Source organism: Eriocheir sinensis, chromosome 26, assembly GCF_024679095.1.
Source record: "Eriocheir sinensis breed Jianghai 21 chromosome 26, ASM2467909v1, whole genome shotgun sequence".
In the NCBI taxonomy this organism is placed as follows: Eukaryota; Metazoa; Arthropoda; class Malacostraca; order Decapoda; family Varunidae; genus Eriocheir; species Eriocheir sinensis.
The window spans coordinates 5,004,692-5,029,728 of NC_066534.1; the positions used below are offsets into that span (position 1 = coordinate 5,004,692).

Genomic DNA, 25,037 nt, shown 5'->3' on the forward strand with positions numbered 1-25,037 from the left:
TCCGCTCGTATCGCCACCCACCCTTCCGTCACCACCATCACCATCACTCATCGAGGCTTGCTGACTGAACAAACACTATTAATTTTCTAGCTTCCCATCACCCTCAAGCCTCCCCATCCACACTCCCCCAGGCCCACCAGTGCTCCCCGTCACTACGTCGGCTCGGATGGCTGAAGGGGGCAGGGCGAGGAAAGAAGTGTGGGTGTGAGAGTGTGGGATCGGGTGGGGGAGGTGTGAGTGTGGGGTTGGGAGGGTGGAGTTGTAAGTGTGTGTGTGTGTGTGTGTGTGTGTGTGTGTGTGTGTGTGTGCTTCATTGGACTGTGAGCTAACGAGGGCAAACAGTAAAGCCGTACGGTTGTCGACAAACAAACTGCGGGTGTTCTCGGTGACCTGTAAACAAACAAGGGCCCGAAAGGAAGCAGGAAGGGAACCAGCAGGGGGAGGGGCGCTTCTACAGACACCGAGGACAAATATTGAGTTTCCCAGCCTTCTGCCTCTGCTTGCCCCTCTTCCTTCTCTTTCCTCTCCCATATCTTCCCCCAGTGTTGCTCATCCTCCTTTTCTCTTCAGTTTCATCATCATCATCATCATCTTCATTTCTTCTTTTTCTTCCTCCTCCTCCTCCTCCTCCTCCTCCTCCTCCTTCTGCTCCTCGTCTCATTTATCTTCTCATTTTACTACTGTCTGTATCTTCCCCCACAGTGTTCCTCATCCTCCTTTTCTCTTCAGTTTCATCAACATCATCATCATTTCTTCTTTGTTTTCTCCCTCCTCCTCCTCCTCCTCCTCCTCCTCCTGCTCCTCGTCTCATTTATCTTCTCATTTTACTACTGTCTGTATCTTCCCCCACAGTGTTCCTCATCCTCCTTTTCTCTTCAGTTTCATCATCATCATCATCATCATTTCTTCTTTGTTTTCTCCCTCCTCCTCCTCCTCCTCCTCCTCCTGCTCCTCGTCTCATTTATCTTCTCATTCTACTACTGTCTGCTTGCCTCCAAAGAATTGTTTTCATTACTTTTCCTCTCCTGGACTCGCTCTCGCCTTACACTCTTCTCCCTTTATTTCCAATTTTCTCCGAACATTGGTTTCCTCCCTCGCCTCTCCTCTCTCTCTGCCCCTCGCCCTGTTTTCTTCTCACCTCTGCGGCAGTCGGAACAAACACCTCATGGCTAGAAAGGAAAGGAAATGAAGCTCTTAGCATTGTATTGACGAAAAGACGCACAAACACGCAAACACGAAAACTGACCCGGAACAAAGAAGCAGACTCACCTTTACCTGATTTATCTTAACGCACACTGGTACTTTCTCTATGATGCTAATGTCTTCATAGCTTTTTCTCTCATTGGAACTCCAACTTTACGATAGCGACGTTGCTTTTGGACTCATTCTTCTACATGAGCATAATGAGCGAACCAAACTGAGAAGTGTTTAGTTAATTTACCCGCAATTTGTTCGACTTACTGATGTTTGCTTTGGAGGAGCGGTCTACAAATTGGTCGCTAGTTTACACAGTGATTCTTAGGACACAGGTATCAAGGAGGGTTGTCGTGGCGGAAAACTTGAACGATATTTGCGGCTTCGTTAAATAGGCTGCTGTTGAGGAGAATAAAGTGGAAGGAGGGGGAAGAGGAGGAGGAGGAGGAGGAGGAGCACAGGTGGTAGTGATACTATATTGGTGTTAATTGGTAAAGCCGGTGGGACGTGTCAGTGTAAATGGTTTGCGGTTTCCAAGCAGGTGTGTTGACGTCAGCGGGGCGGAGTCAGGGCGGGGATTGGGATGTGGGCGGGGAGATTAGGCGCGAGGATGAGGACAAGTGACAACGTGAGGACAGGGTCAGGGAACTATAATATGGCGAGGAAGTGAGTGAGTAGAATGGTGAAGGAAAAGGAAACTTAGGATTGCTTGTGTATTGTGAATGTATTATCTACTGAGACGGCTGGATAGATGTGTTAAGGTGAAGGTTGAGCCGCAGCCTGCGGCCAGCTGCTTCACGCCCTGCTGCCTGCTTTGACTGATCCATTTCCTGTGTCCTTGCAGATGGAGAACCCGGCGTTCCTCGATAGCGACCAGTCCGTTTACGAGAGCGCGAGAGGGGCCCCACGCAACATGTCCCAGCGGCGACCACATCATCTTCCCGCCATCCACCACGCCCACCCCCACAACCCCAGGGCTGTGGGCGTCCCCCAACACATTGCTCACGTTCACAACGGACGCGTGCTGGGCGTGACGGGCATCCCAGGGAACGTGTTGCCTGGAGCTGTAGTGCAGGTGTCTGGGGGACCCGTGTCCTCACCCGCCCCAACTCCAGGCCTCTCCACCAACTCCACCCATTATCCCGACCCCTCGCTGCCACCTCTTTGCCCCGCCCACCTCGCCCCACACTCCCACGTGCCCCACAGCGAGCCCATGTACTCCTGCCAGGCGCCCCGCGGCCACGACCACGTGTACCAATGCCCCGGCCACCGTAGCGACCACATGGACCATCGGGACCACCGGGACCACGCTGATCCACGTGACCACCTGCGGGACCCTCGAGAGCACCACGTGGACCCCCGAGACGTGCGGGAACACCATGACCCCCGTGACCATCGCCTGGACTCCCGGGAACATCACGTGGACCCCCACGATCATGTAGATCCTCGAGACCACGTAGACCCCAGGGACCCCCGTGACCCCCGGGACCACAGAGAGCATAGGGATCCCCGCGAACACATGGACCCTCGTGACCCTCGACTCGACCCCCGCGAGCACCAGATGGACCCCCGCGAGCACCGGCTAGACCCCGGGCTGGATCAGCGGCCGGACTACCACTATGGGGGCAGCGACTACTCCAGCACGGAGCCTATTTACGCCCAGCCGCACCTGTACCCGCGAGAAGGCGGCGCCGGCACGCCCACCCTCGGCTACAATAACACTCGCGGCTCGCTGAGGGCGGCATCGGCGGCCTCCTCTCATCTGTCCACTGGCACCCCGGCCAAATACCTCGTTCGGACCGACTCCTGCGGAAACTCCACATCATCTTCCATTCTGCCAACTGTATCCGCCCTGCTGGCTCGAGAGCCTGCCCACACCCCGCCCACACCCGCCCATAACACCACGCCCTCCCTTCGCTCCTCCGCGCGCCACGCCAAAGGAGGATCAACTCCTACACCCGCCAAACTGAAACGGCAAGGACTGTTCAGGGTGTGGAAAGTAAAGTTTATGCGCGGCGAGGGCGGCAGGAGGCGAGTGTGCTTGGTGCTGACCGCTGTTGTGCTGCTGCTCCTCCTGGTGTTGGGCGCGCTGGCCACCGTCCTCTACCTCACGCGTGAGTACTACTTTTGCTTCTGTTGCCCCGCCCAGTATTGTCTTTCAGGCACCTGTGCCTTCCCAAATATATTTCACTTAACCTGTGCCTCCTCCCCATTATTTTCTTCAAGTAACCGTGTCCTCTTTAAAGTCTAAAGGATTTTCGCAGGCTTTGGTTTGGGAATGTGCTTTACTTAATTAGGGTTAGCGTCATATATGCAGTGTGTGTGTGTGTGTGTGTGTGTGTGTGTGTGTGTGTGCGCGCGCGCACGCGGCGTATGTGCGTGTGTGTGTGGGCGTGATAGCATCAGCGCCGGAGGGAAAGAGGGAAGAAGGGAGAAACCGACTGACTGACCGACCATCCTCTTCCAGACACCCTGCAATAAAACACCGACATCCCGACCCTACCCTCTTCTTCGCTCTGCTCTTCCCTTCTCTCCTCTTCGCTCCTCTTGTCTTTTCTCCTCGTCGCTCGTCTTCCTTCCTTCCCTTCCTCTAACTTTGTATATTTTCTTTTCTCGTTTCTCATATCTATCGAGGTCTATCTTAAATTTCTCTCGCACTTTTATGATCACATATTTTCCCTTCCGTTCTCCACTCTCCCTGACGCGCACGTTTCACTTCCTATCTTTTCACCACTCAAGAAAAAAAGAAAACACTTACGATCACTCTTACGTTTTTATTATCCATCAATTCCCGGCATTACTTCCACTCTTTTATCTACAACAGTCTTTGAACTCCCCGAAGCTTTCCCGCCAACTCTCTTCGTTTCATCTTGCACGTGATCATTTTTACTATTTCTTTTATTTGTTTTACTTCTTTCCATATCCTTTCTTCCATTCTGTTGGTTATTGGTATTGAAACGCCATTCTTTCCTATCCATCTTTCACATGCCTGACAAAGACACACTCCCTGCCCGACCCCACGTCTTCGTCTTCACCCTGAGTCGGTGGGGTTGGCAAGGGGGCGGGAGGCAGGCGAGAGAGGATATACGAGGGGGAAAGGAAAGGAGGGAAGTGGGATGGCAGGATCTTCCATCAGGTCTAATTTTCCTATTAATCTCAGGTGATCATGTTGTAAGGTCGGCGTCTCATGGTTAAACCGCTACAATTTTACACTCCATTACTAAATTGATAAAAAGTACATACGGATTTTGTACGGTATGTTGAAACTGAGACTTTACACAATGCACTTTCATTTCTTAGATAACTTACATTGAAAAGGGAAGAAATTGTTTAGCATATTTATCTCCTTTCATCCTCATAAATATTTTTCTATATTATACTCTTCCTCCCCCCATTCTTCCCTTCCTCCTTTCCTCTCTCCTCCCTCAGGCTTATTCTAAGATTGAGCTCATAACTGGATTCCTCGCGTCATTTTCTTAACACGCTCGTGGCTCATCCAAGATAAAAAAAAAAAGTTGTCTTGAGTATATACACTCTTGAATAAATAGCACAACAATCTTGGCCTGTTCTTTAGGCAGAAATTCAGTGTTTGTTTTTAACGATCGCCCAAGTGGTGGTAGATGTTGTCAATGGTGATGTTTATAGTGAACGGTGATGATCTTCCTAACTCTTCTTTTTTTTTTACGCCCTTGCACTGTCTCTGCTGTAAAAAAATTAAAAAAAGACAGCCAAGAGTGCGAGGGAGTGAGGAAAGGTGAAGTACAAGATGCGGTGCTTTGGAAAGGAGTGACGGGGTTTGAAAAAAAAAAATAAACTACCTTGGAGGATAAAATAAACCGTATGTAGGAGAATGAAGGAGAGTGTCATGGTGGAGTGGCTGAGGTATGAAGGAGGTGAGGAAAGGAGAAGTACAATATACGGTGCGTTGGAAAGGAGTGACGGGGTTCGAAATAAGAAATAAAAACTACCTTGGAGGATAAAATAAACCGTATGGAGGAGAATGGAGGAGAGTGTCATGATGAAGTGGCTGAGGTATGAAGGAGGTGAGGAAAGGAGAAGTACAATATGCGGTGCTTTAGAAAGGAGTGACGGGGTTCGAAATAAGAAATAAAAACTACTTTGGAGGATAAAATAAACCGTATGGAGGAGAGTGTCATGATGTAGTGGCTGAGATATGAAGGAGGTGAGGAAAGGAGAAGTACAATATGCGGTGCTTTGGAGAGGAGTGACTGGGATCGAAAAAAAGAAACTACATTGGAGGATAAAAGAAACCATATGGACGAAAAAGGAGGAGAGTGTTATGATAGAGTGGAGGAGAGGTGAGGGTCGTGATGGAAGGGAGGTGGTAAGAGGCGAGGAGGAGGGAGAGCTAGAGGATGTAGAGGGAGCCAGGTGTTGCTTACTTTGACTTGCTAATGAGGAGTGATGGGGTCATTGGAGGTGGCTGGTTGGGCTGTTAACATTACCACTTTTGTTGCGTCTTTGGCAAGTTACGATCAAGTGAGGAGCGGTTGTTATTCCTTGTAACCCAATGTGGCAGCCTCCATTATCTCTCTCTCTCTCTCTCTCTCTCTCTCTCTCTCTCTCTCTCTCTCTCTCTCTCTCTCTTATTAGCTCTTCTGCCCTTCCTCGCCAGATTTTCCCATCCGAGACTATTATATTAGATTTTCTCTCTAATTTCTACATTCCCGTTTTCTTTACACCTTCTGGTCCATAATGACAGTTTTCATCTATATGTCCTCATTCGCCTATCCGTTCTTACACCCTGGTCTCTCTTCCCTGTCATCTAACTTCGCTTCTCCACACATTTGTACTTCTGTCATCCATGTCTTACCTCAGTAGAGCGCGTGTCCCTTACCTCACCCCTCTCTACCCCATCACTCCCTCTCTTGCCGTTCAGTACCCTCAGGAAGCCTCATCTTTGCAACACTTAAAAAAACAGCTTAGTCCTTAGCGCTGCTCATACGTCCGAGTGGAGTGTAGGGAAGGCACTCAGGCTTTCACAAGGCTTTGCGAGCATATGTTTTCCCGGGCTTCCAGTATCCCCGAAGTGATGATCAGGTTTTATGTATTTTGTGCCCCGCAAACGCCATGTTAATCTTAATATAACATGTAAATACGTTTGCCGTTGCAGCCATCAGTCTTCGGGGCTTAAAGATATCATGGACTTTAAGTACATAGATATATATACATTGTGTTTATTTTCCACTGTAAATACACGAGCTTGAGTGAAATCTTTTGAAGTCTTTTCTAACTCAGCCTCGACCACTGGCAGCTGAACATTTCTCACCGTCATCGTTAGTCCAGAAGTTTTAAAGGATATTTCTCCGACTTTCCGTCACCCACCCGTGGTACACTGCACTAAGCGAGTGTTGTGATAAGATCAGTGTGTCACTCTCTTCCCCCTCAAGTCTCCAAGGCTAACACGGAGAAGAGTCTGGCAAGTTGAAGATACCAGTGTGAGAGGAGGAGGAGGAATGTGACCACCTCTGAGACGGCAGGGTGGAGGGGTGAGGGTCCCGTGCCGTCCACCGCGGGTAGGGTTACGCTGGGTGAGTATTTTGACTGACCTTACTTGACCGATTCATAGAGCTGGACGATTTAGCAGTGCTGGAAGGTCTTAGCCAGCTTGCTGCCCATGCTTATAGGGTGAAAAAATCAGCTTGACATGACAGAGAATAGCAAACTGATATTAGCAGATAAGTAATTTTACAGACTGTGGAGGTGTGTGAAGCTTCTAGTAATCAGCTTGGGCAGCGTAAAATACGGAGTCAAAAATTTAACCAACAGGACTTACTCATGAGCCGGAGAAGCTGTTTTATATTCAGATGAAATTTTGCCAGCGCTTAACCCTATCCGATCCGAGGGGGTGCATATCTGGCCCCCGCTCAGCACTTTTTATACCGTTTTTTTTTTTTTACTTTCCACTAGCTACTTTTTACTCATTATTCATTATTGTTTTGCACTATTGATTCGGTACCAGTACTTAGTGTTCATGAGCGTTATCGTTGTTCAGATAAATGAGTACGATGCTTGGTGTTACGAGCGCGAAAATTTGAAAACATCGGAGCGGGTAGGGTTAAGCACCTGGATGACGCGGAAGGTGCGCTGTTGCCTCTGACGTCTCATTATCTCGCTCGTCAGTCCGCCCCGCTTCTAGTTTTCCCTGGCTGCCCCTTGACGGATGCCTCGCGTAGGGGGAGGAGGAGAGGGAGTCAGTCACCCTCCTCGTCTGAGATCAATTACCTTGGTGCTGGAGGAGTGATAAAGAAGGTGCTGCTCTCGTCTGAGAATCTCTCTCTCTCTCTCTCTCTCTCTCTCTCTCTCTCTCTCTCTCTCTCTCTCTCTCTCTCTCTCTCTCTCTCTCTCTCTCTCTCTCTCTCTCTCTCTCTCTCTCTCTCTCTCTCTCTCTCTCTCTCTCTCTCTCTCTCTCTCTCTCTCTCTCTCTCTCTCTCTCTCTCTCTCTCTCTCTCTCTCTCTCTCTCTCTCTCTCTCTCTCTCTCTCTCTCTCTCTCTCTCTCTCTCTCTCTCTCTCTCTCTCTCTCTCTCTCTCTCTCTCTCTCTCTCTCTCTCTCTCTCTCTCTCTCTCTCTCTCTCTCTCTCTCTCTCTCTCTCTCTCTCTCTCTCTCTCACTCTCTCTCTCTCTCTCTCTCTCTCTCTCTCTCTCTCTCTCTCTCTCTCTCTCTCTCTCCCCCCTTTCTTAAGCGAGTTATGCCCTAAAAATCATTGGTGTGTTGTGTTGAGGGGGAGGTTGGATGGTGTGCATGTGGCGTGGGGCTGGGAGTGTAGCTGTCCGTCCGCGGCCCTTCCCCGCCACTCACTGTTGCCCTCCACGTGTAGCCGAGCTCGTCTCCGGGTGAAGGGCGTCTGAAGGCAGATCTTAAGGGGTGGTGGAGGAAAGAAGATACCTGAGAGAGTGGGAAGAGAGCGGGTTTAAGGGGTATAAAGGTCGATGGTGGATGTGGAATTCGTGTGCTGGGGTCCTTTCTGTGTGCTTGTTGTCGTTTAAATAATGCTTGGCTCCTTAACCTGTTCCGTTACACTTTTATAAGCCCTCATTAAAAATCACTTACGTAAGATTCCACTGCTCTCTCTCTCTCTCTCTCTCTCTCTCTCTCTCTCTCTCTCTCTCTCTCTCTCTCTCTCTCTCTCTCTCTCTCTCTCTCTCTCTCTCTCTCTCTCTCTCTCTCTCTCTCTCTCTCTCTCTCTCTCTCCTGTGTGGTCTGGCTATCTATGTAATTCTCTCTCTCTCTCTCTCTCTCTCTCTCTCTCTCTCTCTCTCTCTCTCTCTCTCTCTCTCTCTCTCTCTATCTCGCTCTCTCTCTCTCTCTCTCTCTCTCTCTCTCTCTCTCTCTCTCTCTCTCTCTCTCTCTCTCTCTCTCTCTCTCTCTCTCTCTCTCTCTCTCTCTCTCTCTCTCTCTCTCTCTCTCTCTCTCTCTCTCTCTCTCTCTCTCTCTCTCTCTCTGATTTTTTTTCACTATCATCTTATCGGCCCAACCCTGTCCTTCCCTGTTGCGATCCTCCTGGTCCATTCTCTCTTCACCCACATCATTTAGACGCACACCCTTCTACTGTCCTCTTCTATTCATGATTCTAACACTCTCCCTTCTATCGCCACGCTCCGGCCACCTTATCTCCCCACCCCTGCCTCTCTATCTCCCCACCCTGCCTTCCTATCTCCCCAGCCCTGTCTCCCCACCTTGTAATATTCCATGTTGGCGGATTGATGGTATCGGTTTTACGCCCCGAGAAAGGGGTAATCGTTAACACAGGCAGAGCTCTCGACCTCCTCCTCTTCCTCCTCATCATCCTCATCATCCTTATCTTCCTTCTCTTCTTCTCTCCCTCATTCTCCTTATCCCTATTCCATCCGCAACACACACACACACACACACACACACACACACACACGCACACGCACACACCATATAAGGAGGTAGCTGCCTGGGGTTAACAAGGGATGGAGAAGGTATGGAATGAAGTGTGTTAGGTAAAGATGTGTGTGTGTGTGTGTGTGTGTGTGTGTGTGTGTGTGTGTGTGTGTGTGTGTGTGAAGGAACGAAAGCTCTCCCGGTTCATACCATTTCTACTCCGTATATTGGATCATTCGACTAACTGAGCAGGAAATTATATTAGACTCGGCCACAAATTTGTAAGCGAGATCTTTTGGTACTCTCTCCTCCTCTGGTAGCCTCTCCTCTCCCTATTCCGGCCGCACCCTCTCGGTCAAGTCGGTGGATTTATATATTACTGGTACGAAGCGAAATTGGAACGGTAGATAACTTTTGCAATGAGCGTCATGTATCTTAAGTCTCTCGGGTCCAACATAGTAAATCGTGGCTGGGCGTCGCAGGTGCCGGGGTGATAAGGGATTGGGCGGCCATCCCACCTCGTCCCCGATTGGTCCAAACCTTCCTCCCGGGCACCAATACCCAATTTGCTGTATCTACACGGTTATTTTCGTCGCATATATTTGTTGTTTTATCCCGCCCGGCCTGGAAGGTAGCTAGCCGGTGGGGCGCAAGGGGCTGGGCGGTGCAGGGTGTGGAAGGGGCAGGAAAACTTCAGTGCAATATTGCGGCTGGAGGAGCGTTCGTCTGGTGGACTGACGGTCTCCCGCCAACATCCGACACTGTGTGAAGTAGGGAGGGTCTTCGACGGCCGGCAGAGGAAGGAAGTGGAGTAATAAAATTGGGTTCGGTCTGAACAAAGATGGATTACCCATAAAAGCAGACAGCAGACATTTGGCATTGGGTTGTTGGCCTGGCCTAGCCTTCTGTACTAGCCTGCTGGTATCGCTGCCTACATCAATGCCACAAACAATCCGAAATATGCGCATCATAAAAAGTGATGCCATATTTTACTACTGACAGAATCGCCGTATTTCATTGTTCGAGTTCTCTCCGTTTAATGGGTTATCTCCATTTGTTCCTCCCCCTATTTCTCTCCTCCAGATATATTTCTGCTGTCCGGTTTGAGGGTTCTGTCCATGCCTTCATCACCGGGAGAGTAATTACACCCGATGTAAGGATAGGAGTCGTGTGTGGAGCCTCCCTTCAGTGTGGAGGAGTATCTATGAGGAGAAAATTAAGAAAAAAAATATGGTGATGACAATAATGATACAGAAATAAATGAAAAGAATAAAATGAAACAGATGATGAAGTTGATTGTAGAAATGAGGAAAGAAAAAAAGAGAGAAAAAGACGAAGAATAAATAAAACGACAAAAGGAAAAGGTGGCATAAAAAGACAGAAAGAGGACATCAACAGTGAGTCAGCGGAGGAAGGCACGTGTAGGAGAATATAAGAGGATATAAAATAAATAGTAATGGGAGAGCTACGGGAGGCTCACGAGAGGGGGGCCTACCGACGCGCTTCCGCTCCTGTCAATAAGGGCGACGTTTAAGGCTGAGGGGAGTGAAATACCGACCATACCAGACGTCCGGGTATGCCCCATTATTACCCCTCACCCACCTCCCTTCCTTCTTCAGTGGTCGTCTCCGTCACTAAGGTTGTTATGTCGATATTGTTACTAAGGCTACACAGACCTTATTGATAAGCCTGATTAACATTTTATTGGCCCCTCCCGCGCCCCTTGTCGCCTAGCTGCTGCCAGATCCGTGCATGATTGTGTGTCTTAATAAAACAAGTTGAATGATCGACCGTACCGTGGGATTAAAGCTAGAAAGAGGAGGAGGAGGAAGGGGAGTTGGAGGAGGAGGAGGAGGAGAAGGAGAAGGAAGAGAAGGGAAGGCGAGAAGCACGGTAGGGGAGGGGACAGAGCAGCGCGGTTTATGGTTGTTTCTTTATTGCCCGGTGATCTGATAGAGAGTAGGTCGTCTGTGGTTACTTTTAAAGGTTGTTTCCCTTGAAATTGTTCCCTGACCTCAATTTCCCTAATTTATATATTCCCGAAAGAGGAGCAGTAACCTTAAAATGAAAATGAATATATATGTTTCGAGAAGAAAACAATAAACCAGATTTTTATTCCTCGTAATGTTGAATTTTCTTCTTCACATATGGCAGGAGAATAAAAGAGTAAACATACGCTAAGTTCATGAAAATAAACCATGAGGTCAGGAAAACAAGCAAAATATTAATATTGTACAGAGATGGTTTAGAAGCTCCTGAAAGGACCTCGCGTTGAATATTACAGTATTCTTTTTTATCAGCTTTATAAATTCTTTAATATGAACTTCGGCCACAAGCCTTCTTAAAGAGCACCACCACCACTACTGTCTTTGAGGAAACACGGGGATAATGAATAACAAGCAACCTTCTTCGGTGACTCAGACATTCTTCTCGGGAGGGCAAAGGCGAGAAGAAAATAGACTAAAGTGAGATGCAAGTGGGTTGGTGCGTGCATTTTTTCGTCACACTTTCTTGTTCAAACTTGGACTCTATTACGGGTGGGCGGCAATTACGTGCATCATTAGTGGAAGGTAGTGTTGCAGGAGGCTGACGAACGTCCTCCCTCGCCCGCCCATCTGGTTATCTCCCTGCCTCTCTCATCCTCCCCCTTCTACCTAATCACCATTCCCTCACTTAAAAACCCTCCGTGAAGAGTTATAATTACCGTTTGTTGATTAGAATAGCCTTCCCCTAGCCTTAATTAGCTTCACCTGTGTAATTATCCCCCCAACTAAAGCTAGTTACTCCCCCTGCAACCCTTAGTCCCCCTAGACAAAGTCTCTGTTCCCTCCACTATCTCTTTCTTTTCTTTTTAATCTCATCCTCCCTGCCCCCTCCCCCCATCCATCCTTATCCTGTCCTCTTCGTCACACCCATCATGCCCTCTCCTTAAGGCCTTTCCATTTTCTTTTTTTTTACCCCTCGCAGAATTGATTACCTCGTTCTTCTTCCACTTATTTCTAACTCTTCGTTTTTGCTTGGGGCGCCCTCTGGATGTCGGCCATATTTTGGGGGTTTTGCTCAGGTAAATAATTTGGACCCGCACCTGTTCTCTCGCAGTCAGCAGTAAAGTTCAATTCATTACGGATCCACTGGCGCCCAGAGCCACGAAGCGGTGTTCCCAGAGCTACTTTTGTGTGTGTGTGTGTGTGTGTGTGTGTGTGTGTGTGTGTGTGTGTGTGTGTGTGTGTGTGTTGCATATATTTGTATACCACGACCATCCTCATATAATGGTGGTAGTACAACGACTTCGACAACTCGGTTATTTCTTGTGTGTGTAATTCACCACGGCCTGATCACGAGCTGGACTCCCAATCGCTGGCAAGTACCCTCCCGACACGAGCAAGCTCATTATAGTCGCTCTCTGGGTACTGCCAGGACTTCCACACACCACACACCCCATCCCCCTTGCTCAAGAGGGGAAAGTAACCGCTCCTTGTCATCGGAAAAATCCCGCCCCAAGCGTGGCTCGAACCTCCGCCTGTCAGGTCGGGAAGCCTTGCAGCGTAGAGCTTTCAACCAATGAGCTACGGAGCGGCGTGTGTGTGTGTGTGTAAATGAAAAAAAAATAAGTAAATGAAACTGTAGCCTAACAATTCTTTATTTTTTCAGTGTTGTGTCGTGAATCGAGCGACTTTGTATAACGTCACGAATCTTACTAATATAAGTTGTTTTTACTTGTCAATGATTATCTTCCCTTCAGTTGTTCAGTTCGTTGTATGTTTGTTTACTGCATACGTGGACATTCCCTTTGAATATAAAAATTTAAGTCTATCAGCTCGCCTCAGGTGAGGTCAAAGTAATGTTTAAAACATCATGGTGTCTCTTCAGTGTTTTTAGTCTTTTTTTTTCCCCTTTCGCATGCACCCCAGCCCTGACGAACTAACCGCTTACTTTCCTTCCACAACCACTCCAAACTTTAGCCACTCAATCTTTCCTTCCTACTCTACCCTTTCCTTTCATGCCTCCTCGTCCCTTCCCTCCCCTTCCCTCTGTTGCCCGCCACCCTTCTCTTCGTTCCTCACTCCATCACTTTTAAACCCTTAGCCTCGGCCTCCTCCCCGCCACCCTTCTGCTCGCCATTTCTCCTGTTCCCCGAGTCGCCCCCACGTCTCCTCTCGCAACGATAGCGCACCCTTGCGGCCGTACCCCACCGTCCCCTTATTAAGTGCAGGTAATGAGATGTCTCCCACGATGGATGACCCGACACCCGCAATAATACAGGTATGCCCCCGTGCCCCATCCCCTTTCGTTCTCTATCTTTCCTTTCCTTACTTCTTTCAAGGCTCCTATACGTTTGCTACATTTCTTCCATTTCCTCCATCGTCCTCTTCTATTTTTTCTTACTTCCTATTGCTTTCCTTCTTCTCAAGTGGTCGGTGTTTACCTTCTTCCTTTATACCCTCGTATCTTTTCTCCTAGTCTCTCAGTCGTATACTTCATGCACATTCTACCCAAGATAATGAATGCTGTATGTGGTGGTATAAGTGGTTATGCGGTTGTAGTAGTAGTTGGGATGATACTGACTGTAGGCGGATCATTACGACAGTCGTGTGGAGTAGACATTGGAGTGGTCGCAGTAGAGAACGGGCATTGAGTGGTAGGGGTTACTAAGGCGAGAGTGGCCTCATGGGGGGAAGGGGGGTTAGTTTTCTGTGGTTGGTTAGTTAGTCAGTTGGTTGGTTTTCCCGGAGCGGATGTAGCTATGTAGAGCGGCGTTGATTCGAAAAATGTGCGAAGTTGTTGGGCGCCGAGTGCTTAAAGTTACATATGATCGTGTCAGGCTCGAAGTAGTTTTGTTTCAGGGACGGTGGCGGCAATGGGTGTTGCTGTATGGCTTTTGTTGCTGTTGTTGACGCTATTACTCGTGAAATTTTTGCTGTTTGTGGTGGCGGAGTGCTATTATTTTTTGTTGTTCCTATGAATGTGGACCGTTGGGCAAAACCTTTATTTATTGTTTTTTATGTTGTTTGTATTCGTTTATTTTTATTTTAGTAGTTACGTGATGACAAAAGTTAGCATGGTGAGAGCGAGGGAAATCATATAAACTTGACAGAAAGATAGAGGTGCCTGGTTGCGAGGTATTTCTGACTCCACACGCACCGCCACGCCACGTCATGCTACGCCACTCAGCACTACACTGCCTTGCGATGTCTCACCCGCACCACATGTAATCACACTACGCCATAACAACACGACGCCCTATCACCCGGCGCCCCTCATCTCCGCCTTCACATACAACCACGCCGCAACGTCCAGTCATTGTTATCTCAGTACAGCACGCGGCGCCTCACCACTCTACGGGTCGTATTATGAAACATTTCGCCGCCCAAGAACACATATTTGACAAGGCTTTCGTAGGAGTTGTGGGCATTTCCAAGGGTAGTTTTATGACCCTGGTGGTAGTCTGACCCTTCTTCTGTACCATGAACCTAAAGAAACACTCATTAGAACCCGATTGATCCCCGCTTTGACCTTTAGAAATAGCTGATGTGAGAAGCGAGATAGGGTCGTATTATGAAACATTTCGCCGCCCAAGAACACATATTTGACAAGGCTTTCGTAGGAGTTGTGGGTATTTCCATGGGGTAGTTTTATGACCCTGGTGGTAGTCTGACCCTTCTTCTGTACCATGAATCTAAAGAAACACTCAATAGAACCCGATTGATCCCCACTTTGACCTTTGGAAATAAGTGCTGTGATATGGCAAAGTATCTTGTAATACCAGCCACATCTCATCTGTATCATCGCCACCCTGAAGGAAATTGTGTGCGATGAGCTTTGAAAGGAAAAAATATAAAAAATCCAGATAAATCCTCCATTACTTTGTGCATAGCTTTTGAGATGTTTGACCACTCGCGAAGGATTGAACTTTTTCCTTTTCTTTTCCCTCACATTCTCCCATCTCACCCATTTTAGCCCTTCGCCTGGCCGCTCTGCCTGCCCTCTCCTTGGTTCATGCCGAGGCTGTATCTTAGGACCATCTCAGCGGTGATCACTGCTTGCCAGAACAATAAGTTTGAAAACTGCATACGGTGCGTCATACCACATTGCCCTTGAAGCTACGTACACGATTTGGACATGTAAGCCACTCCCAAGGTCGAAGGGGGTTAGGAAGGGAAGAAGAGGCAGAGAGAGAACAGAAAGAAAGGTCACTCACACTAAATCTAAATAGATCGATAAATAGAGAGAAAATGTCTGGTTTATGGACGCAGAAGAGTGAGGGGAAAGGGGAAAAGTTTATATATCTGTAAACTTATAATGTGGCTGTGGATGAGGAGGATCGGGAGGAGGAGAGAGAAAAGAGAAAATGGTCTAAGGGCGGAGAAGAGGGAAGGGATGATGAAGCCTCATCCATTATTCCCCAACTACTGTCACCCGTCTCCCGCCTTCCTGACCACAACCCTCAATTTTTTAGTCAAGGTAATTGAGTTATAATCTTTGTTTGCTAAATTTACCCATGATTCTGTGCCGTCAAGGAAGCAGGTCATCGCATGTCCCTTAAAAATAAATAGATGAGGAGGGGAGAGGAGGTACGTTCGGTCCTGGAAGTGGAGGAGGAAAAGGAGAGGACGTGGGCTGGGGGTGGACGTAAAGGAGGTATATGATGATTGCCAAATATGCATATAAACAGCAAATAAATTCACAAGCACTGTGAAAGGAATGGCAAATGACAAAATTTAAAACAGCCCAGAATATAGAAATATATAATTTAATAGAATTAAGTAAATAAATAAGCGCGCACACACACACACACACACACACACACACACACACACACACACACACACACACACACACACACACACAGAAACAGACAGACAGACACAGATATATATATATATATATATATATATATATATATATATATATATATATATATATATATATATATACATTCCAAATAATCACTTTATAACGCGTGATGTGTGTATTTGCCTGTGACCACTTATTAGGAAGCAAACTCGAGAGACCTGAGCGCTTTCGTGTATTACATCTTCAGGGAAGAGGGATCATTGAATATTTAATTCAAGATAGCACTCGGGTTTCTCTTGTTTTCTTTGTTTCCTAAGGGGTCGCCAAAGATCGGTACTATGAGCTCTGTGCTCTTCCGTATAGGGGACCGGCTAGCTGTCTCGAGAGAGACCCGCAGCAGACCAAGAGGTGAATTGCACACACACACACACACACACACACACACACACACACACACACACACACACACACAGAGAGAGAGAGAGAGAGAGAGAGAGAGAGAGAGAGAGAGAGAGATTCAATGATCCCTCTAAATCCAAAGCGCGAAATTCAACAACGAAATCATAATACAAATAAAAAATGGTTTCCTTGTCGTGGGTGGAAGCTTCTTTTTCAAGGTCACGGATCTTGAGGAGGGGGCAGAAAGGGACACAAACACCAGCAGGAGGAGATAAGTACTAGTGGAGCATCGAGGCTGAACAACAGCCCTGCTCTTCCTCACCCCTTCCCGTGAGGCGCAGCAAACAGGCGAACAAGCAATTACACATGGACAGTGCAATCTCGCAGGGTCGGGGAGCCGGAGATAGCGAGCGGACAGTTGTCGCTGATAACAATTACTGATAGCGGCGCGGCTTCTCCAAACCTGGAGTTAGTCATTTATAATTGCACGTCTTCCCGCCTCCACGCGCGGCCAAGACAGTTCCTTGACTTGCTCTCTCCTTAAAGTCGAAGCTCCTTGCCACCCTGGAAGTCACTGTCACCCCTCTGAGCCTTAGTCCGGCCTTAGTCCAGCCTATTAATTCTGGGTTATATTGACACACGGCTCAGAGGGGGAGCGTCTTTAATTGTCCTCCACTGTAATTATAAGACCTGTTCCGTATCCATCCATTCAACCTCGCTCCGCTGTATGGGAGATGCGCCGGTTATTGTGACGTATCGTTGGTGCTATTCATGGTGTATCAGAGGACATCGTTATTTTATTGGGTTTGGGAAAGCGGGAAAGGACAAGAGGATTTTTGTTAAAGGCTGGAAAAGATGGGAAGAGGACCAGTAAGAGAAGGTAATAATGGTGTGGAAGCTTTCTTGTTACTGGAGTGATTTGATCATTATATGATTGGAGGAAGATCACTGGGCTGGCGTAATTGGTCGTGTCCGGCGTGATTGGTATGAGTAACAAGGTGATTGGAGCGAGGAGGGTGTGAGGACGGCAGGAGATGATAGAGGGATGGCGCCTAGAGGGTGATTCGAGGATAGAGGAGGAGGAAGTGGTGATAGACTTACAAGCAGACACAGCAGCAGATAATTGAGATCTATCAGGAAAGTAAATGGGAGTCCTGTGTGATCCAGGCGAGAATGACTGTTTGTGCAAGAGATGGAGGAAAAAGAATACAAAATCCAATAAATAAATCAAGAACAGCGAGAAGGTTAGGAGTTTGCTTGTATAGTTTGTGCAAGAGATGGAGGGGAAAAAGAATGCAAAATACAATAAATAAATCAAGAAAAGCGAGAAGGTTGAGAGTTTGCTTGTGTAGTTTGTGCAAGAGATGGAGGGGAAAAAGAATGCAAAATACAATAAATAAATCAAGAACAGCGAGAAGGTTGAGAGTTTGCTTGTATAGTTTTATGCGTGGAAGAAAGAAAATAATGACTCACATCCATATGAATAAAATAAAAATAAAATGAATAAAAGTATAGCCCCAAAAAAACAGCGGAAAAAACAATACAGGAAGAATCTGTGCGAACCGAGAGAATCCAGGTAAGCAACTTTCATTCTCTCACCTGTGCGCCGCGGGTTAGGCTGAACCAAAATTATCCTCGTTTTTGTGCCCGCGCGCCACTTTTCCCTCCCCCGCCTCTCGCGTCCCATTATTTTCCTGTGGCTCGCAAATTCGCTTCCTCGCCTCTGAGCCAACAACAACGGATTTCGGCAAAAGTCTCGGGACAAACAAACGCAGCACGACGAACATATAAAGAAAAGTAAGAGTGGCGTGAATGATGAGCAACACGCCATCACCACAACCAACAGCGGGCTTATCACCACAACTGTACCCATTAAAATTACCACTAACACCACTACCACCGTCACAACCAACACCGTTTTTTACCACCACAACAACTGTACCCATTAAAATTACCACTAACACCACTACCACCGTCACAACCAACACCGTTTTTTACTACCACCTCCATCCACTATTCAGCATCACCACCACAACCACAACCCCCATCACCACAACAATCTCAATCACCTACCATAATGCACCCTTCAACTCCACCATCACAACCAAAACTACCATTTTCGCATCACTTGCTACACATTTTAGCACTACCAAAAACAACACATGATTACAGCTTGAATATAGCTCCCACCACCACAGCTAGTATCCAGCCATCTCCATCCCCATCATCACCTGTGAAATCTTCAATATAAATACTGTCATCAGCATCCCCACCACGTTTAAGGCAGAATACTGAATGCCTTAACTTCCCTTAGTCTGTGGCATTCTTTCCCGGAGTGCGTGGTGGCTGCTGGATGCCTGCCCGTTTGTGTGTGTGTGTGTGTGCGCGCTCGCGACTGTAGGCAGTGATAGATTCTGGGGATTGTTCTAAAGCCCAGTTCCTATGCCTTTTTTTCCTCATATAGCCTAGCCGCCCTAGTGCCTGCTTTGTTCTCTCTCTCTCTCTCTCTCTCTCTCTCTCTCTCTCTCTCTCTCTCTCTCTCTCCACTAGTTCATCATCTTTCCTCCGTTTCCTTCTGTAACCATCTCTCGTCCACCTCCTGTTCAGCGGCATCACTTCCTCCCTCGCCTCCCTAGACCATTACTTCCACGTTCCCGCCTCCCCCGCGCTGCGGTTTGGAGTGGAGACTGGGCTGGGGAAGGAGAGGACAAGGAGGGGGGGTGGGAGGGCACTGCTATGAGCCACGCTGCTCTCCACAACAACCCTTCACCACCACATGCTCCACCTCCAACACCCTTCACTGCGTTTGTTGTTTCACCCTAGTGTTCCTCACTGGGCAGCCACGTGGATGCTCCAGACTTTGGGCTGAGGCGAGTGATGTTGAGACTTGTTTATTTTTGAAGTTATGGGAGCCGGCGTACTCGGTTATCAAGAGTTACTGTGTGTGGTGGTATGTGGCAGTTAGACTGTTGGGTGGGCAGTGGGCGGAGGGGAAGGGCCCGCGGGTAGCCCACCATCCAGCGGGCAGGACGCCACCGCAGCGCAACCTGGAATTATTATTGTTCCGCCCACATAACATGCGTCGCAGAGTCCGTCCCTGCTAGATAGTGTGGATGATGAGGAGTTTTGCTCTCATCCTCTCTCTCTCTCTCTCTCTCTCTCTCTCTCTGCTGACTGTCTCATCTGCCCCATTCCCCTTATTTTCAGAGTAACATTTTGTCTTTCTTTTCCCCTGTGTCCAGTCTGCACTATCTCTTCTCCATCTCGATCGCATTTCCAGTTCACCACAGGCTCAGCGTAAACCCAAACTCGTCCGACCCGCCCCTCACTCCCTCCTCTTTGTCTCGGAGGCTGCAGGTTAGCCTCATGTTGTGAATAGCTCCCTCCTTCCCACCTTACCCCCCCTCAGCTCCTCGTATCAAGCTTTCTTCACCTTGTTTGCGACATTGATGGAAATTTTAGTTGCGTTGTTATTGTTGGTGTTGGTGACGGTGGTGGTGGTGGTGGAGACTTGAGAGGTGTCATGGTGGTGTGAGCGGAGGTGGTCAGTCGTGCGGGAGAATGTGTTGCTCGAGGCATGAGCTCAGGACAAGACAGCGAAGATAAGAGCGATAAGGGAATATGAAGGAGGTGCATCGTATGTATCCTGAAACGAGGTAAGAACAGAAGGTTGGAAAATATTTTATAAAAGGTGTGGCAGCGAAAATGGAGGAGAGCTAATGATAGGTAAGAGACGTAAAAGCAAAAGAAGAGAGAGTGAGAAAAGGATAATGGAGACACGATATACAAAGGAGCATACTAAGGACCGTATTGCTAAACATTTCGTCGCCCAGGTTCACCTATTCGACAAGGCTTTCATAGGAGTTTTGGGAATTTTCAGGGGTAGTTTTATGACCCTGGTGGTAGTTTGACCCTTCTTCTGTACCATGAATTTAAAGAAACACTCTAAAATCCGATTGATCCCCTCTTTGACCCTTAGAAATAGCTGACGTGAGAAGCAAAAATGTCTTATAATACCAACCTAAGTGTCTGCCGCTGTTTTATCATCAGGAGACAGCCAAGCACCAATACTAAAAAGGAAAAGGTTGAGGCTTTGTGAGTTACTTGTGTCATTTGATAAGTGACCAAAGTCTATGTTTCTTCCTAACATTTCATCTGTGACACGTGACCGTCACCGGTACAACACCGTCCTCCGTCAGCACCCACCAACTCATCCTCTTGCTCAACTCTCTAACTCAGCGGACTTAAAAACCCTGATTTCAGGGACAAACTTCCAACCGCCCGAATCAAGGCAACGTGTTTTGTCAGAAAGTAAATAAAAAAACGCATAAAATGAAAAGTATAAAGAAAAAATCCACGTCCATGAACCAAAAGCAGACCACCAGTCCCGAGGGAACTAGATACATTTTAGGATTCTTTGCTCTATGATTTTCTGTCTTGATCAGCTGAGATTAGAAATGACTGAATCTTACATCAAAAGAGTGAGGAAAGAGGCTGTGGCAAGGTAGTGCAGAGGTGTGGCTCAAGCACAGTGCTGCTCCAACGACCATATTGTGTAGTACTCTTATGTGCAGCACCCAGACACGTCGGACAGAGAACCACCAAGATTAGATCCTTCTGAAGATTTTTTAATAACTCCCGTCACAAAGGATCAGTGCGCTCTTCAGTTCATAAGTCTTACGTTTGAGGACATCATGATTAATCAGGCTTCTAATTAATCCTTATTAACTGTTGTAGTCTCGCGATTGAGAGCCCTCCAGAATTGATCACTTGAGGGTCTCTCTCTCTCTCTCTCTCTCTCTCTCTCTCTCTCTCTCTCTCTCTCTCTCTCTCTCTCTCTCTCTCTCTCTCTCTCTCTCTCTCTCTCTCTCTCTCTCTCTCTCTCTCTCTCTCTCTCTCTCTCTCTCTCTCTCTCTCTCTCTCTCTCTCTCTCTCTTGTATGCATGAGTGTGTGTGTGTGTGTGTGGAGGTAATTAATTGGCAAGGACAAGTGGCCCCTAAAAGAAGTACCGTAGCTCAAGACGCCCCCTTCTCGGGCCTTGGGAGCATACGAATAGCAAACACAAACACACAAAAACAAACACAGGGCGGTGAGAAACTTGCACCAGGGATGGATGGTCAGCCAGTCGGGCAGCCAGTCCGGAGGCTCAGTGGTCAAGCAAGGCAGGCGGAGTGGAGCAGAGGAAGGCAGTAAAGAAACTAAGGAAAAGAAAGTGGGAAAGAGTAAGAAAGTCAGAGAAGATGGACAGGTTCATTGCCAGAACTGAAACAGATTGTTCCTGTTTACCAAGTCTCCTCGCTGTGTGTCCTTGCCTTTTGATGTCTTTGACGAAGCCTCAGTTTTTCGTCAAGTCGAGAATGACGCTCCAAGGTTGAAACGGTGCCTCAATTTTTATGGGCAAACACTCGGCCAGGCATTGCAGTTGAATTTTTTCCTTTCATGTTTGCATTATAATATTTGTTTTTACTTCTCCGCAGGGCAATCCACTGGACTTTTTTCTTCTTCTTCCTCTTTGAAATGAATTTCTTACATGGCCTTGACGGAACTAGCCGTCTCTCTCTCTCTCTCTCTCTCTCTCTCTCTCTCTCTCTCTCTCTCTCTCTCTCTCTCTCTCTCTCTCTCTCTCTCTCTCTCTCTCTCTCTCTCTCTCTCGAACAGGCTGCAGTTCCCTTCACCATCTTACTCACGGCTCACTGGCAGTAAATGAGAACAAGTGTGGTAATTAATGTCTCTTTGAACCTTCCTATTCTTCTACCTGCCTTCCAAAGCCTCCCTCCTCCCTTGTTCTCCCTTCTTTCCCGCTCCCTCCCTCCCCCCACCTTCCTCGCTCTCTTCCCCACCCTCCTCCTCCTCTTCCTTACCCTCACCGTGTCTCTTCCCAGTATGCTCTGGCTCGGTGGAGGTGGAACAGGTAGAAAGGAAAAGAGCGAAGGCCCAAAAATAATTGTATTCTTTTATTGACCAGTGCGGGGCATTATTGTGAAACAAAAGGCATGAATAAAAACTTGTGTATGAGAGCCGAGAGATGACATAAGAGTAATTTGGAATAGAACTCTTCTTGGAATCTAGCGCCCGAAAGGAAGGTAAAAGAAAGAAAAAATTTCGGTCTTTCATTGCAATATAAATGAATAGAAAAAAAGTATCTTAACTTTTACTGAAACAATAACTGAATTCACAGTGCAAAGGAGAGAGAGAGAGAGAGAGAGAGAGAGAGAGAGAGAGAGAGAGAGAGAGAGAGAGAGAGAGAGAGAGAGAGAGAGAGAGAGAGAGACGTTTTCTCCGACTGTAGAGGACGAGGACGGATGGGAGAGAAGTGAAGGAGTGAGGGAAGGCAGTCGGGGCGGGAGGGAGGCGGGCCAGAGGGCGGGCTAACGAAGGCGGCCGGTCCACCCTAATATTTCACGGACCCGCCGGAGATCTGTCAACGGGCGGCTCGTTTCGCCGTCCCCCACGCCCCCCACGCCCCCTAATGACCGCTCCCTGTCACACCCTCGATAAAGAAGTCCAGAGGCAAGTCATTCCACTCCTTGGTGCGAGGAGGTTCCAGAAACACCCTGAACGTGTAAACTGTTCTAGGTAAACTCTCTTTACGTTTTCGGTACTAATATGGAAAAAGAAAGTTACGGCGCATTTTTTACCTTCCTCATTGTCTTGCCGTGCTCGGTTAAGCCTCAAAGGTCTGAGCCATTGAATATTGTAGTCCTTGAAGGGTGGCGCCAGGTAGAGGCTTTAGTGGAGTTCCACCCCTAACTGTTTATTTATGTATATCGAGGCCTACGGTCGACGAGAGAGAGAGAGAGAGAGAGAGAGAGTCTCTCTCTCTATCACTCTCTCTCTCTCTCTCTCTCTCTCTCTCTCTCTCTCGCTACAATCTCATGTTTTACTTCTCGTGCTACACTGTTATGGCTTTCCTCACAAACACTCGGAACAGCAGAGGACACAAGTCATAATATACTCACATCCGGAATTATATCACTTAATTTCCGGGCCTCTAGGTGGCGGATGGTCATCTTTACTGGAGTATTACATTCGGGAGCTTTGCGCTCTTCGCTTAGTTAGTTTGAGTTATGAAAAAGTATTTTGTAGCTTGAAAGGTTCATGATTTTGAGTTTAATTAAATTTCGTTCAGAAATGTGTTTTCTTTCATTATTTTTATTTGTATACTTGCTATTCAGTAATTTGCTTGATGATTTTCCTTGTTATAGTTTAAAGTTTCTTTATCGCGTTAAAAGTGGTTATTTTTGCCTTGCAATCATCTTGTGTGCCTTTCAGACGTTTATATTTTTATTTCATTTTATCTTTTTTTTTTTTTAAATCGGAAGAAGTATTAAATTCATTCTTGTAGCTACATGTATGTTTTGATGCTTGTATTTTGCTTTTCATTTCTCTCCTTTCTCAATATGCCACATCCCTTCCTTTCTCCCCTTCATAATTGTTTCAGCGACGCGTTGGACAAAGTGTGTCCTTCAGTCGGAAGCTTACCTGGACTGCCCTTGCAGACACGCCCTGCCAGGTGTCAGTCAATTATTAATTAACAATGTAGGTAAGCGAACCCTTCCTCGCGGTGCATAAAAGTCAGTGAGTCCACTGTTACTTCCACTATAGTGTGTTGTGAGAAGGATGATGGACGACAAAGCGAGGGCAGTGATGAGATGAAGGATTAGGGGAGGAAGAAATGGACGGAGCGCGAGGGACGTCACGGTGCACTAATAAAACGACTGAAAGCTGGAAGAAAAAAAAAGACAAGTAAGGGGGTCAACGAAAGTGCTAATAAAAATAAATTTTACAACGAAAAAATAGATTTATTCTAAAAAAAAGCGTATAAACCTTAATTGCTGGTTTACGTCATTCGTTGAAATCTCAGTGTAATAGATTTTCCGCCATGTGAACTGCAAGAGTGAATTTAACAGAGCACTGCAGCAAATCAATAACACCACGACGCTGAAAAAACAAGGGAACAGGAAATGCATCGGTATGGGCGCATGAATACAAAATGTATGAAAAGAAAGAATGAAACAAGCTGAAATACTGTATCATCTCGACGCGTCTCTCTCTCTCTCTCTCTCTCTCTCTCTCTCTCTCTCTCTCTCTCTCTCTCTCTCTCTCTCTCTCTCTCTCTCTCTCTCTCTCTCTCTCTCACACACACACACACACACACACACACACACACACACACACACACACACACACACACACACACACACACAAACAAACAAACAAACAAACAAACAAACAAACAAACGTGAACAAACAAGTAAACACACACAGGGCAAACCTAATAGCCTCAGTGCCAGTCTTCTTCCCGAGAGAGAGACTGATAAGACCTTAGCAAATTAGGTCCTGCAGTTACGGCGGCCCTAGGGTCGGTCGTGGCCATGACAGGTATTACACAGGTAACAGGCAGGTCAGTGCACCCAGACAGTCCATCAGTACGCCCTTTGTGGCCGTGATAATGCGTGTTTAGGTCAGGGTGTGCACGCCGCCTTCCATTCCCTGCCGAGAGAGATGCGCCTTACCTTCCCCCATTAAAATTCGGCAGCTCTCTCCCCAGGGACGAAATGCTCTTTGCTCTTTCGGTTGATAAGGAAGCCAGGTAGTGAGGGCCATTAGAAGTGGATTCATAAAGGGAAATAAGCTTTGTTACGACAGTTAGTGTTGCTGACAGGTCGTTAGCTTAGTGGCTAGAGTGTGTGATGGAAAGCAGGGGATGGGTGATGGCAATGGCAGTGGAGATTCTAGTGATAACTCTCGAGGCACTGCACGAGGAGCCGAAGCCT

General features: G+C 47.4%; 1 protein-coding gene across 1 annotated transcript in view; it reads left to right on the top strand.

The window, feature by feature from the left end:
• The window catches only part of LOC127003895 (uncharacterized), a 106,455-nt gene that overhangs the window by 43,704 nt on the left and 37,714 nt on the right, over positions 1–25,037 (top strand). Inside the window, exon 2 of the mRNA XM_050871000.1 lies at positions 2,039–3,308. Coding sequence (XP_050726957.1) covers positions 2,039–3,308 — 1,270 coding nt within the window. The remainder of the gene's footprint in view (positions 1–2,038; positions 3,309–25,037) is intronic.